At 41.7% G+C, this 16,688-nt stretch overlaps 1 protein-coding gene across 1 annotated transcript; it reads right to left on the bottom strand.

Moving 5' to 3' along the window:
* Window positions 1–37: 37 nt before the first annotated feature.
* Window positions 38–16,208, bottom strand: s1pr2 (sphingosine-1-phosphate receptor 2). Its single transcript, XM_040047701.1, has 2 exons — window positions 15,105–16,208; window positions 38–3,019 (listed from the first exon to the last, which is right to left on the bottom strand). Exon 2 carries the CDS (start codon window positions 2,898–2,900, stop codon window positions 1,779–1,781), a length of 1,122 nt encoding a protein of 373 aa, XP_039903635.1. The 5' UTR covers window positions 2,901–3,019; window positions 15,105–16,208; the 3' UTR covers window positions 38–1,778.
* Window positions 16,209–16,688: the final 480 nt, after the last annotated feature.

The following is a 16,688-nucleotide window of genomic DNA, read 5'->3' as shown; positions in this document are numbered from 1 at the left end:
TTTATAAAACTGGAATTAACAAAAAGGCATGTACCTATTAGTGTTTCAGATTGTACCAGTTTAATACAGGAAGCGTGCTACTGGACACACACAACTATTGCACACAAGACATTGCATAAAAAAAAAGTCATACATACTGTACAAAGACACATACATACAAAACATACACAGTTATTTATATATATAACATAAAAGTTGGCAAACTCATAGGTACACAGATTTAAAAAAATAAAAATAAAAAATGGGGGAAAGGAAACATCACGGAAGCTGCCAAAGTGCGTGTCCATCTAAATTTAGAAGTCAATATAAAAAATAAAATAAAAAAAAATAAAAACACTGACAGGGAGAAGAGTTTTAATTGTGTGTCCATGAGAAGAAGGTTACAGTAAGCCTAAACAACAGGAACCGGACACTGAAAAAATAGGACTTCCTATGGCTGAGGGAAGTTGCGTGTTGTAGGATGTCAGGGAACGAGGATGAAGCTGACCTCCCAGGAGGGCAGATACCTCCCGTGCGTCTGAAACCGGATCTTCTGCTATTTTGTAGACAAGGTGAGGGGTCTTGAGAAACATGAGACGGGTTTGGATCTTTATTTGCACACGGCTTATGGTTTGCAAATTAAACCAAGATGTTCACAACAAATTCTTGTTCATGGTGCTGTTTGAAAATTCACAGTAAGAGTGATCTACCCTGTTTATCCCACTCTCTGTTTGTCAATGACTTTGTAATTCCAAATGATGGTTAATAATACTGTCGACAATGGGGCACATGCCCCGAACACTTCATACATACATTCAGCCTTTTGCCCCCATGAGGAAGGCACAAACAGAGGCAGCACATTGATTCTATGTTACTACAACACTGCAAGGGCATCTGTTCTTTTAGTTAAAGCTTCTAAACAGCTGTTATTGAGTCAAATTTGCCATCTGTGCCTACTCCCTTAAGGAAATGTGCATTCTGATTAGGCCTTCCTCAACGGAAACTGTTTAGATACAAAAGACAACAGTAAAAGCAAGAGGGGCAGATTATGAGGACAAATGAGGGAAGGGGTGTTAGTGATGGAAGCCGTATCTGGAGTATATCATACATGTTAGCTCTTACAGTCTGAGTTTCATGCATTAAATGTGAGCAGATTACACAAGTTTGTTGTAGTTTATCAAAAGGTACGGTTATATAGGGACTATATAGTCCTGGTTTTGTCAAAGGACTACTTAGTAATTTTGTTTCAGTTGACCACTGCCACTGACTCTGTAAATAATGAGTGATGCAACTTTAAGCTTAATGCATACATATTTCAGTGAGGAAGAGTAATGTGGTTTAATCTTACACAGGGCAAAAATCTCTACAGTAAACTACAAAGTGCAATTTTGCAAGCTTTGCATTGACACAGTTCTTGAAAGTCCCAAACAGCTATTACATAACTATGATATTATGCACATTATTTTTGGCTTTTAAAAGGGTTTAACACATTTAAAAGATGAACATGATCATAGGTATATAAGTGAAAATGGTTTGCTCCACAATCGAGAAAAGTACCCATGAGAACGTTATAGTTTCTCATTTACTACGTTGGTTTCCTCTTGCATTTTTACACCAGCTGCATGGGTGATTTTAATTGCATACCGATTATAAATTCACATAGTATCAATTGTAATGAGAGATTTAAGTCTGTGTCTCAAAGACAGCTTTGTCCCAGCCTCACCCACTTGTCTTAGATCCAGGACGTGCTAGCTTGTTTCTCTTTCTCACACTAATACACATGATATCCTTGGACCCTATCAAACACAGGTGGTGCATTCTTTCATAATAGGCATTTTCTGGTGTTCAAGTTTGTTGGTGCAGTGTTCCAGAGAGCTGGAACTCTTTAGAGGAACCAGACAACGTTCAGAAGGCCGCCCACTTTGCAGCACGCCCCAGCAGCAAATCAAACGGAGGAACTCCCTTCTCATGTCCTTACTGCGCAGCGTGTAGATCACTGGGTTAAGCGCAGAATTCAGAGTGGCAATGCAAAAAAAGGTGCTTGATTTGGAGAGGATAGGGCAGGAATATACGCTGCAGGACGAATCCAGAAGGAGAATTGTAAAAGCGGGCAGCCAGCAGACAATGAAGACTCCCAGCACTATTGTGACCGTTTTCAAAAGGGAATAAGCTTGTGAGTTGGTTGCTTCCTGGTGGCTGGAGCGTACAATCAAATAGATTTTCACATAGAGGATGACAATAGAGAGTAGTAGGAGGCTGAAAACAGTGACGACAAACACAATGTATTTCTTAGAGTAAAGTGGCAAAACTGCCGAGCATTCAGGGAGGTTGTCGATGCAGTTCCAGCCGATGATGGGGAGTCCTCCGAGAAGGATGGAGGTAACCCAACAGGCTCCAATCAGCAGAAACATTCGGCATGTTTTGTTGGAGCCGTATACCTTTACCTTGGTGATAGCGATATAGCGCTCTATAGCTATTGCCAACAGGCTGAAGACTGAAGCTGCCAGAGCAATGAACACTGTGCCTTCCCTGATGAACCACTGTATTGGGAACAGCTCAAATGTCTTTGCCCCTGATAGAAAAATGTTGGCTATATATGCTGAGCCTGCAAGCAGGTCAGAGAATGCAAGGTTACCAATGAAGAAAAACATAGCCGAATGGAACTTCTTGTTGCGGCAGACGGCAGTCAGGACCATCAGATTCTCAAGGATGATGAATGTGCAAAGGATGACGATCAATATTTCGAGACTGGAGGGATGTTCTTTTTTTTTTTTCTCAATTTCTTCCCTCATTTCATCCATGGTCATGTTTTTAGCATAGGTGTAGTATAAGCGAATCACAGTCTTATTGTAGTACTGGGAATATTTGCTCCCCATGGTGACAGGGTGGCAATGCACAACGGCTTTACGACAAAGATTCATTCACACAGTGTTGTTCAGAGCGTCTATGCCAGTAGTTTCTGCCTTTGAGTAAAGGACAGGAAGGATGCTGGGAGGGAGACGGTCCTACAGTCACGTCTCAGAAGCTCTATGCGGGTCACCTGCAAACACAAAGAAAGAGAGAAGGCCAGGATTACTAACAAAGGAAATGTTGTTGCATCGATGTAATAAACTGTGACAAAGAAAATATATATTTTTAGCAAAGCCACGTGCTCAGCAAAGTCAAAACCTAAAGCAAAACAGAGTATCCAGGAAACATGTTAAGTACAGCAGAAACTAGAAAATTCTTACTTATTCTGACTGTAATAACCCAGCAACAGTAGGATGGCGATAAACAAGAGCTTCAAAAATAAAACCTTTTATTGTCAGAAATCCTTGAGTTGCTTTACAGCAAAACAGATGAAAAATAAAGAATTGGGTGCTACATTTAAACCACAAAGGCAAACCTTGCAGTTTGCAAGGAAAAGAAGTCAACCGCAGAAAGACTTTGCACCTAACCTAAAGAAGAAAAAAAAAGTACTTTAGTTATTAACCTCCACAAGCAGAGATCACCTTCAGGTGAAAGAATAAATGCTTTGTTAGGGCTGGTGCTTAGACAAAGGACTGCACTCCCAGTCTGAAGGGGACATTCCACTAACCCTGTCCAAGCACTCGGCTGTCAACACACGGCATTGTTGTGGGGAGCAGACCATTCCACTCCAGTGAGTTACCTCTTGAAACTTCAGCATAGCATGCGGATCAGCCAGAGCTCTTCATCCTGACAAGCACCAGCCACCCACTTCCAACCAAAAGTTTTGCAGCTAATCAAATAGATACCAGAAAGTTCAAAGTTGGGGCTTTCCTAAGATTTGAAAAACAAGATGTTTTATCTCTACACCACACTTTTACATAATGATTTCTGAATATCATTAGTTTTATGAAAACTGCTGTGGAAAAATTTAACTAATAGGAGAATTTTATCATGAAATGCCAAAAAACAAGTCCCAATGTGAACCGCTAAAATGGATTCAAATTACGTTTTTTATGCAACAACAAAACAAAAATGGGCCCCAGCTACAGGATCTAAAATAAAGGAAGGTTGGAAGCTCTGGAAATCTAATTAGAAGTGGAGCCGGTGTTTTAAACCTGTCAAAAGAAATATGATCTCTCTGCAGACTAGCTTTCAGAGTAATTCAACACTGATGCGTCCTTGTCTTTGCTAGGGAAAGGGAAGAACTGAGGTAAGTGTTGGCTAAAGAAAAAATGAGTGGAAACTGGGCCTGGATCTCTTCTCTGTTCTAGCAGGCTTTGAATCTAAACCTGAGAGCCTAAAAGATAAAGAAGGAACAAGACAAAGCCAGACAGAGAGAGCATGGATGTGGAACGGCATCTGGACACAAAGGCAGGAATCTGAGACATCGCTGTGACGTGCACATACATACACAAACCCATCAATGCGATGCATTGCACATGCACAGAAATCCATTGTAACACACTCGGCTAAATGTGACAGTAGTGTTGCAAAGCATCCTCCTTGCATTCAGACAGGTTCAGCGCACAGCTGCTATAGGCTGCCAGTAATAACCAACACACCGTTTCCTTAAGCAGGAACAAAGAACAATAGTCTCCTTCAGTGTGGATAGCATTGGCCTTCAGCCTTAATAAAGGGACAGCATGCTTCCATTTGGCTACGGCAACTGTATCATAGCAGAAATTTACAGCCAAGCACTCCCTTATCCAACTGCTATCAGAAAAGCCGGGCTCCTCCCCATCCCTTTTAGCTCCAGTAATAGACACAAATAGGAGTGTTTGAGCTTAAGCACATGTGGCATCTGTACTCGGGTAATTATATTAGGTTGTATTATTGCAGCTTATAATGAATTTACTCATGAAAAAGAACCTCTGTGTCTCTGCAGTCTCCTGTCTACTAATGGAGAAAAAAAAAATGGGCTGGCTTTGTTTCACCTTGACTTTTTTCTCTCAGCTCTGTCATTTTTTTTTTCCTTTCGGTACGGCGCTCTTTTTATCTGTTATGTAGACAGCTCAAGGTCCGCCTGTCACCAAGGAGTTTTTGGCAACTGTCATCAAGGGATTTCACTTCATGTGGGAAAACTTGACGGGCTGGTTTGCCGAGTGCACCGTCTAAATGTGTTAAACCCTGCCCTGTCGCTCTACCTGCAATACAGTATATCACTCAGATGTTTCTACATTGGCTGATCAACACCTGAACCCCCGCCTTCCTACCCCTTTGTTGAAGTATTTGACCCAGACAGCACTGTCACACTTCCACAATAAGGGTGACAATGCTAAAAAGTGTTGTCATACCATGACTACCAATGTGTCAATTCTTTTAGACTAGATGTGAACACTTGAAATATTAATCACAAGTAATGTTATAAGAGTAGTATAAAAAAGATATACTAAAATCATTCTAGTCATTTTATTAACTGGCTAATATCAGATTTAAATTCCCCAACTCCCTGAAAAATCTTCATTTTCAATTAATTACAGGAAGAGTAGAAACGTTGGCCTATATTTAAATATATTTCTATATTTGACATATAAACCACATTTCTGCTTATGTGCACGTTTCTGCACTTAAATGCATCGGTGCAATAAAATACATTACAAACCTGCACTTAAACATAATGCATGCACTTTTAGCTTTCACATGCAGAAGTGCCACTTAAATTGATTCAAGGTGGAAATCTACTCTCAACTTTTCTCTGACGCCCCCTCAAGTCATTATAGATTAAAAATTTAATCTGAGGTTGCTTCCAACACATGTACAGCGCATGCAGGTTTTTGAATCAGGTATTTGATGTTTTTCCATCGGAATGACGACAATTTAGTTTTGTTTTTCACAAAGGTGGAGGTGGAGGTGTAGCATGGGTTACCGAAAGACAACATGACATCCTGTCTGGATTTTACAGCAAAGGCCCAACAAGGTGCAAGAGCAGGTGATGAAACAAACGCTGGCAGAGAAGCGACACGTGAATTAGAGACAAAGGAAGCCAAACAAGAGACAGATACCTGTGGCAGGATATCCTATCAGAGAGCTTTGAGATCTGTATCATAATAAATTTCTCATAAATGATGCAAAGATTCTCACATAATGCGCCTTTCTCTGCATTACAGTGTTTGTGATACTTCACAGCTATGTATACTTTTCACACCACACATGCAAGAAAATGTATGTAGCTGCATTTGACACCGAATTTTTTTTTAAAACTTTATTTAGTGTTGCAGGGATATGCGATGCATCATGATAGCGGAAGGCAAGCTACTTTTGAGTGAACATGAACAGAAAAAAAAAGGTTCCGATTTTACCATGTAAGCCTTAATTTTTCACACTTATGAGCATTTTTCGCTTAATAGTGTCTGAAAGATGAGAATTATTATTTTACTTTCATTTTACAGCTTAAATTACAAAATAAGTCCAACAGGCCTGTATAAATCTTGGGCCATAAAGGGTTTTAAACATGCAAAGCTTGCTGGAGATAGAGCCTGACGGTTGCTCTTGAAAGCAGACTCTTGCTCTCTTTGGATTTTAACAAGAGAAAGAGCTTTGTCTTCATCGTGGCACTGACGGTTGAAGAAAAGCTTCAGGTGTTTTTCATTAGAAACACACAAGTCCCAGTTTGCACCAGAAAACAAACAAAGCCTCACTTCCTTGTTAAACCTTCTGCTACCTGGCTCCATTTTCACCAGGGGGAAAGCATTTGAAACTCACAGTGATGCTAAACCTCAACAACACAAAAAGATTTCGTTAAAGACCATTTCAGACAACAACAACCATGAACCGTGAGAAAGTTTATATTTGACTTTTATCTTGGCTGCATTCAAATATGTTTACTGTTTACTTCAAATAATCCTTCAGCGCACTTCACAGTTAAACTGTTTGTGGTCTGAGACATCCTGTGACACATCTTTCTCCCAGCGAGCAAGATACCGTAGTGGAAACATATACTCAGACCAGCCTCTGCTGTTCAAAAAAAAAACTGTATGAAAAAGTTAATGTGTGGATTCTCAAACCTAATCTCTCTTATATGCAATGTGATCTATCTCAAAGTATGCTATCACGGGTGCACAGGAAGCCTCTGGTGCCGTTATTTTTTTTCTTTCCTGTTCAGTTTCTTGTGTGTTAATTATCAGTGTTAATCTAAAATGTGAGTATGATTTGCTGTAAATTTTAGCCAGAGTGACTTACATCTTGCTTCCTTACTTTCCCACATGCACATTCTACTCTACTGTAAATGAAGATCACCACGTTAAAGTAACAAAGACCTTTGTATATGTGTTTTGTTTGTTTTTTTTTTATTTCGACTGAACTAAAAGCAAAAGCTGTGAACATCCCGCGGAGGTGTGAGCAGAGATTCTTAGAGGGAAAATTCCACATGCAACGCACAGCAAATATCAAAGTTTCCCCCAATGTCAAGTGCTAACATGCCAGACATGGGGGGAAAAAAAACACCTAGCTCCACCACAAGGTTTCACCACTGCTACCACAGATGCTGAAAGGAAGTGACTAAACCATGCTTACAGAGTTCTGTTTTTTTTTTTTTCTACACTTTTAACTTTCTTAAATTTGATCAGTGATGACATAGGAGCCTTCCTCTTTACACTGACAGGTCAAAACACAAGCCATTTGCACACAGGAGCCCACCAAGACCCCACACCCACCCTTGCATCAAGCCCGCAGAAAAAAGAAAAACACAGGATGGACTGTGTCTGCTGGCAGATGGTTCCAGTGCCTCTTTACCAATCAATCAATCATTCACCGCCAGGCCTCCATGAGGAAAATCATTTTATATCAGCACAGCAATGCTATTGATTGTCTGCTGGCAATTACCAGGAAAAGGCAATTATCCCAGTTTCATGGTTTAACGGGAAAGAGGATGCAGCATGGTGTTGCTGTCACATGACTGTCCCTAGACTTTAAACGACATTAGGGACAGATTCGCTTATTTGAAGTTTAAAGAAAAACAAAAAAGAACAAGAAAAAAAACTGCTCGAACTTATTTTCCCCTCTCTTTCATGCCCAGCTGCACACAAATTCACCAACAAGACGGATGCAAAAAAAAGCTGTGAAAATAAAGAAGTAAACAATTTAAAAATAAATTGGTTTGGGGTCAGTTGAGCGTAAACAACCTCAATTTCCTGTCACGAGAGAGGCCTCTTACTCGTGGTGTGCTGACCTCAAAGGGAAACATGTTACGTGTTACAAATTCACCTGTGTGTTCAAGCAGAAAGATTTAATTAGTAGTTGAGGTGTTATGCACACTTTTTCATCTTTTGTCACTTTTGTTATTTCAGTCAAGTCACAAAGATAGGACAGTGTTTTTGACAGTTGTGACAGCTGATATTTTTGGAGAGCAGCAAAATTCACAGACCCTGACAGTCTGTCGATGATTTTACAAACTTACACATAAGCAGGACACATTGGGCCGAGGATAGACAAGTGGAAAAGTGGCAGATATATAGTCGCTTTTGGATCTGTTGTTTCCAAAAGACCAGCATATCACAACGGTGCTACGCATGAAAACTAAAGCAAGTGGAAATGCAAAAAATGAAGGCTTTTAGCAAGCCCAGCAACACGATCAAGAGGCACAACAGACTGGATGAATATGATAGTTGCTGCAACATGTTACTGTTTATGTGGAGGGGAACTGAACTGAGGAACAACAACGTTAACAGAACAAAAAAAAAAAAAAAAAAAAAAAAAACATGGCGAGGAATAACCTAGCTTGCTAAACTATGTCACAGACATCTATATATTACATCCCCTTCTGTCATAAAAACACTAACAAAACACAGAAGTATTTAGCACACATTAGTATCGGTGTCATACCTGCATCATAGCATCAAACGAGAGACAAAACACACAGCAGTTCCGTTTTACTGAAAGGTGAAACAGTTCCTCCTCTTGAGTTTTCACACTATGTTTTAGGTTTAATTTTAGCTCCAAATAGCAAATGTTCGTCTCTCTTTGTTTGCTACTACACCAACATTAATCACGTGCCACTAAAACCTCATATAAGCGCCTAGATATAGGAGAGCTGGTGTCCCCAATACACGAGATCTGGCATATAATTAGGGATTACCCTTTCGCTCGTCAAACAGTTTGACAGTTTGGGCACAGCCTCTTCTGGGGGTCGCAATCTGGCGAGACATCTCAGTGTGGGGAAAAAAAAGCATTTTTAGCTCACGTCTTATTGTGTCATTTTTCTGCTCCTTTCTGAAGTCACATCACAGTCTCTGCAGCTTGATAATGCTTTATATATCGTGGCTGTTTGTGTGCTTTAGGGTTCTTCGGGTACCAAGTGAACATAGCTGTAGACAAAGAGCTGCAGAAAGAAGGGCATCGTGCAGCCTCGGGAGCTATAACCACCACCCCCACTGCTGCTGTCCCCTCAGTGCTCCACTCTCTCTACTTGGGGGTGGGGGATCTCCAAAGTCGGCGCCTGAGAGGCAATTACTGTAATACGTTCACCCTCAGACCATCCCTGTCAACTTACGTCTCGTTTTCAAATTGTTCATGTTTTTATATTGCCCCATATTTGCATATTCTCCTTTCATGCGGCTCTCCGATTTGCAGAACCACATAATCCTTACTCTGACACCCCTCAACCCACCTCGTATTTTTTAAACTTCACCACAGAGATCAAAAGACGAGGCCACAAAGAGGTGATCAAATGCACATCAAGAGGGATTTATTTAGCCCACATCTGGAGCAGGCATGTTCTTAAAGCCCCCTATTAAAGACTTCATTACAGCACATAGTGCGCAATCAGTTCGACAGAACTGTGTAGCTCTGCACCAATAGACTACATTCTCAGGCAATACACAAATGAGTATAATGTTTTAATCTTTTCAGAAAATAGCACTATTATTTTAAATTACTTAAATACACACTTAAAGATTATGATTTTCTGAAATACAAAATCTCAGGAAATTTTATAAGACACTTCTCAGAATTTACCCTTCAACATGTGATATGGTTAAACCACTTTTAAAATTGCAAAGCGCAGAATTTGTCGGTGTGCGTGTCTGAAGGTAAGGTAGTGTTAACCACATGGCGCCTTTCTAAGAGATGCTGAACATGTGTGCATCACATATGCGCTCTGCTTCTTTATCTCTGCACTTTGCACAGCTTTCTTTTTTTTTTTTTTGTGAGTGTCTCTGTGTGTCTTTGTGTGAGTGTGTGTCTGTGTATGGCGGCTTAAACCAGCAATGTACGTGCAGGCAATGCCATGCAACGCAGGCAGAGAAGTGAGGTCAGGATTGGTTGGCCTCTTGTGAGAAACCTCATGTGTGAGAGCGAAATTAAGCGACTTAAGTTTCAATCACCATGTTCCTCTAACACCATCCCATAGTTGGGGTTTTTTTTGTTTGTTTGTTTGGTTTTTTTACAATAAGGTGCCTCCTAATGAAAGGTTTTCAGCCCTCTTTAGTTATCTTTTGTCCCAGCTCCCTGTTCCTATTATACCCTGTTTCTAGACTTTCAATTCCACCCCTTCTCATGTTCTCTTGGTAACTGCGCAGATGCCGTGAGAGAATTTGAGATTATTTAATGCATCCGGTGCTAGTGACCGCGAGACATGACTGTGTATATCAATGCATGTGTTTGTGTTGATTGGTAGTGCAGAGGGTTCCGTGACTGCGACACTGTGACTGTTTGTTCCACAGATGTTGCAGTGATTTGCAGTGCACTGCACATCATAACAAACAGTCACGGTACACGAGACCATAATCAGTAACGCAAAAAAAGGTTTACTGCACAATGAACCGCAACAATGTCTGCAGAGTCGAATGCAAAGAGCCACAAAGCCACCCCGACTGCTCCTGTCTAGTGTCCACTGATAAGTTGATAAATTGACAGTGGCTCTCCATCCCTCCCTATGATCGAGTGTAGGAAAACAACTCCAGACTCCTCTGGCAAACAGAGGTCCATTAACCATAGCTCTGTTTTATGGAGAAAAACACGGTTGCCTAGAGAGGGAACATTGTTGTGTCCACACAGCCCTAACTTGTATCCCAGTATTTTATACAGTTTAGGAATGATTGCATTGAATGGCAGCATTTATGTCTTTGAAATCTCCCCAGCATGAGTGCATCATATGTCAAAACGCAAAGAAATATACTTGTGACCTGCAAATGTGTGCCACGGATGTCTAATGTTACACGGTTTCGGCAGTTTTGAAGGTCTGCTTCATATACTGTAGGCATTACATGAGTGCAAATAAATAAACTCAGCAGTTACAAATTTTGCTTTATATACTGTATTATATCCTGGCTCTGGTTAAAGTGGTTTACCACTACGTAATATGTAAACAGCAAACAGTGTAGCTGTTGTGGAACTCTTCAAATAGCAGAAGGCAACTACTTGACTTTGACTTAGACGAGGCACATTTAAATGAAAACGTCTGAGCAGTTATCATTTAAATAAACGGCATCCACTTCTGCCCCGTCTGTCTGTTCAATTGGAGCTGTCTGGCTTCCATCATGACCCAGCTTGTGTTTGGCTGTAGGTTAAGTCCATCATATCTTTCAGCTTGGAAAGACTTAAGCTGAAGCATTTACAGGATAAACAAACTGAATAGCTAGTTTCAATAAAAATGCCCTCACAGTTGGCCATTTTGTCTAACTTTTAAAGCCTGTGAGTGGATATAACAAAAACCTAGCAACCAAAGAAGCTCATTAGGACGAGAGAGAGCAAATTAACTCTCAGCTCCAAACAAAAGGAACAGCTTCAGGAGGCTTTCACTGGCTGAACAGGGCAATTGAAAACCCAAGAAAACTGTCTCCAGCTTCCTCTTGGGTCTGGGGAGGTGGGGTGTTGAAGTAATCCTGTCAAGTTGTCCAGCTGCACAAACAAAGCTGACCGGATAACAAAGACTTCCAAGAGAGAGGAAGAAAGAGGAGGAGGTGGTCTCCAAAACAACAGCATCTTCATATGTACCTGCCCCGAGATCGCGCAAGAGCGGCCCTGAAAAGGATCAGAAATGAGAAAACCACGACATGACCACACTAATTAAGCCTGCCACGAGGACAGACTGTACGAGGCTGTTGCCTTTCAGTTCATAAATCACGCTGTCCAATCTAAAGACCGATCCAAAGCCACAGGAGTAACCAGAAACCCTGCATTCAATCCATTCGTCATTGTCTCTGAAAGACCCATGTTGCAAGTTTGTCCTGAAAACCATTTTTTTTGCATTGCCACTTATTGGCAGCATCTGAGCATTGTCTCGTCCAAGCTTGAAACTGCAGGAGAATTGGAACAGACTTATCCACACCAGAAAGTGTCAGGAAATCCTGGCATGCTGCTACAAGCATCAGGGCCTGGTCATGGGGGGTCTCATAGTTTGTCCAAGTGGAAAAGGAATGTAAAGAGTCTTTAAAGGTAATGGTTTCTTTCGCTGATTGAAACAACATTTTAAAATACTCACAGCTATTGTTTCCCCCAACAAAATAAAATCCATATTTGTAAATGTGTTTTTCATAGGAATAATTATTTTTAACTGGAGTGAGTAGGTGTCAGCAAAGAGCAAGCACATCCTTCTATCATTTGTAGCTTTAAAAAAAAAAAAAAATAGGCTAAAAGCAAAGCGCACCACATGTATTTCTCTGATCTGAGGCACTCCCAGCTTTGGCTGTGAATCATATAGCAACATGCTGTCAGCTGTGTGTTGTGACTTGCGCCTCGGCAGCTTGCGAACAGAAGTCGTTTATTTTGCTCCAGCTGCCACACCCAAGGAAAGTGTTTTTCACGAAAAAGGACTACCAGCATGAGCGCGTAGAAACCAGATGGCTATCCGCAGACCACTATTAATATCACAGAGAAATCCCAACAGAGGAGTATAAACACAGGCATTGTCCCTCGTTATCTGACATGGTTCCTATTCTTTTTAAATGTATGCATTGACCTCTGACTGCTTTTACTGAACCAGGTAAAAGACAGGGCGCCTCTGGCAGGTCGTGCCTCTGATCTTTTAGTGTTGTTATGAGCCTGATCTGACTGAATAAAGCACAGACAACAAAAGGAAAGACAGCTTCCTCAAAGAAAAGCTTTCTTGCTGCTCCCTATTAGTGGACTGCTCCCAGGCCTTAACTGAAATCTGAGCATCCTTCAGGGATCAACGCCACCCACCCACCACCCACCACCCGTTCCCGACTTTATCCCCCTAGTGACCTGTTCCATTAAAAAAAAAAAATCCCACAAATTGAGTTCCCACTGCTAAATTACCATTAATTTATTTATCCATCCATGCACTTATACATCTATTTATTTATTTACCCCATCTATCCGTCTTCATTTCTCACGCTATCCCCACTGAAACGGCTCTCATTACAGAGGGCCACTGAGCACAGTGGGCTGGGTCAGCATCGCACAGATCCTGAACTCATGAGGTAATGGGCTGCTGGTCTGTGTAAATGTCCCTACAGTTTAACATAAAACATTTAAGGTTCCTTTATATAGACTGTTAAGACTAATACCATGTGTGCTTCAACTCTGTGAAAGGCATTTAGCCAGTAATTTGATTGACCCTTTTGTTACTCCTGCCAAGGGATGGGGAAGGGGGTGGGTGAGCGAAGAAGCCCGGCACCAGTCAGGCCTGTGGCGGGTGTTGTTCACGTGCAATGAGCCATGTGGTCGCATGGGACAAACACAGATGGATGGATGGCTGTGTCATGTCCTATCCAAGACGTGCTGGGAAACACACCTGAGTCCACAGGTGGTCATGCATGCACCAAACAAACCAAGTCGGTCTTGCGCAACACCTGCATCAATGACCCTGTTGACAGCCTGTGCAACACTTGATAGGGTGACCCTATTGCTGCTGACTGTGTTTCCTTTTCACAACTATTCTCGATGTTATCACAGGAAGATGTGTACTTAATTTTAACCGGCTTCAAGCTATTCAACATTTTCAGACGCTGATTTCTCACGGCATTTCTTCAGCTGGTCCTCGAGATAATATGACCACAGACTTTTGTACTTTCAGACAGCCTCCTAATGAGCACCGACACACTGACCCAGACCAAGCACAGGACAGAGCATGATGGATGGAGGCCTTTATCTGAGCAATAAACATTATTTGCTCTAGCTTATCATCTTATCTCACTTTAACTTAAGGATTCTCCCAGGATGTCTACTGGACTGCTGACACCTATATCCTTCACTTAAGGATTTACTCATTTGGTCAGTATGAAACAGTATGTGCTGTGCAGTCAGTATGGAACAATATGTGCTGTGTAGTCAGCATGCTCTCAGCATGCGTGATAAGAAAACCTTCGTTAAATTCAAATCCGGGTTTGCAAATTCAGGCCACTTACTTGCAGTTCAGCTGCATCGTATTATTAACGTGTATTCAAATTACATTTCCGTTTTAATTCTCACTCTAAACCACCCCTAACAATGCACGAGATTCAGTTAAGGCCATGCTTGTTGAAGCTATGAGCTAGTTTTCACTGAAAAGTCTATCTCCCAAGCCCATAAGATTAACTCCGGTGCACATGGGGATAATGGGGGCTTTTGTCTTATTATTACATCCTTTCAATACAATGCCTTCTTTAGAGTGACGGATGAACAAGCCCCAACAACATCAGGGGTCACAGCGTGGAGGGGGTGCGGGGTTGAACGGGGGGGGGGCACGGCAAGCTGGCTGTTTGGCTGAGCGCGGTTCCCCCTCAGCCTCGTACAGTACAGCTTCCATACGTCAGAGTGCACATACACCCCCACCCGCCCACGTCCAGCTGCCTTGCACGTTAATATTTGACACGACAAATTGTTAATCGTTAAAGGGCGACGTCTAAGAAGCTGTCACGTTGAATCAAATTCAAAGAAGAAGAAAAAAAACATCTCACGCTGTGCTGTAACTGCTTTCTTGGGACACTTGTGAAAGTGCAGAAGTGACGTTTCTTAACTGCGGCCACGCAGCGAGCTGGCATAGGTACTCATGAGTCATTGTGGCATTTTGAAAAGTTTGCCGAGACTTTCCAAGCATTATTGACACGCTTCACTGCTCATGCAATGAGAGGGACCTCGTGGAGTTTAGACAAGTGTCTGTCTCTGATTTTCAAAGTCCGAGCATCTATAAATATCAGCCTGGTGGAGCGATACAATAGTGCGGATCCCCTTTGTTAGGCTGCTGAAGCACATGCTCTTACTTTTTGCTCTTATCTTTAAATGGTGGGATTACTTACCCCATGAGAGATGGTAGATAGCAGAGTAAAGAGACGCTCCGGCAGTTTGATATTTGTCTTCAGGTGTCCTCACGTGTGCGTCAAAGTTCAGCGCCTTCCTCTGTTACTCCAGACCAACGGTGACAATCAAAACTTTGGTAGCGGACCACACGGCGTGCCTTCTCTAGACAGTGGCAAATCCATACCGGTTTGAGAGCCGCCACGAAACTGTTCAAAAAGGCGCGATGATCCCCCCACCCCCCAAAAAGGAGAAGTTATGAAAGTCAAACCAGACTTTTTATGTTAAAAAAGGTTTTAAAAAATGAAGAACTAGCAGTTTCTATTCTGTCGATCTAATCCAGTCGGCTGTCTGTCTGTCTGTCTGCTCTGTGAGAACAACACTGGGCTGTGGAGCGTCAGTGAGGCACTCACGCAATACGCGCTCACACACACCCACACACGCGAGACGCGGCGTGGAGTGTATGGAAACGTCATATTCCCACGAAGAGCCGTGAGTCTCGTTTTTGAAATATAAAACTAAAACGAGGCAGTTCTGCGGCCAACAATTAATATGGAAAATGCCCTTTAAGCTGATTTCTGGACCTTTTCTTCACTTTGGAGCGCTCAAATAAAGTCCAGATGTTCCGCCTCCCCACTTCCTCTTTTCCTAACAGATCCCAACACTTTTCAACTGACAGAGGCCCAGTATTCCTGCACTGTGACACAATAAATACCACCATTTGATCTGATTTACTGTGTATTTAATATATTCTTGTTTTTTTTTTTTCAGCTGAGCTGTTCTCGTTGACTGTTTGTGGTGACTCATGGCTTTTATTTTTTCCATTTATCCCTCAGGTCTGGGCAATAATATGGGTGAGGTGAAGGTAAGTCAGGACTTGTTAGTCAACAGGGCTGTGCCCACAGCTGGCAGGTGTTCGCCCCAGCGAAAAAGCCTCTATCCAGCCGCAGGAAAGGTAATAATGTCTTCCCAGTCATTATGTTGAAAGCCAAAGTCGTCCCAAGTGGCCATGATGTCATGCGTCTGTGTAAAAGAAGAAGCTGCATTATGTTACTGCAGCAGTTAAACATCAAAAACTGGACTGGATTTTGTGGGATTGTGAGAGCAGCGTTTGGGATTGTTGAGACACCCTAAATAAATGTTTTGTTTTGTTTGTTTGTTAAAAAAAAAAAAACAGATTATTTTTTATAATAGAGAAAAGAAAAATCTGAACGACAAGTGAAAGACTTTGGTTGAAACACAATGAGTCACTTTCAGATACTTTTTCCTGTTAAAAATGACCGCAATCCAAATGGCAGGAAACAGGTGGCATTTGTTCATACTTTTGTGTACCAGAATGTGCTTAATGACATCAGAGAGCATTAAAATGAAAAATGACTACAATGCTCTTATGAAGCCCCCCAATAAGAGTGAATGAGACGTAGCGTGCAACAGCCGTCTCCAGATGAGTCTTTGCCTGTCTGTGTCTACAAAACAGTTTGAACAACCTTGACTCATGCTGCGTCTGCTGATGGTTTACTGGGGTTGAGAAAGATTGTGCAATTCTCTCTCAACACACACATGTCTATCATCCTTGCTGTTGATGG

Source organism: Simochromis diagramma, unplaced genomic scaffold (assembly GCF_900408965.1).
Source record: "Simochromis diagramma unplaced genomic scaffold, fSimDia1.1 OVJJ01000321.1, whole genome shotgun sequence".
Taxonomy (NCBI): domain Eukaryota; kingdom Metazoa; phylum Chordata; class Actinopteri; order Cichliformes; family Cichlidae; genus Simochromis; species Simochromis diagramma.
This window is presented reverse-complemented; position numbering and strand designations above follow the sequence as displayed.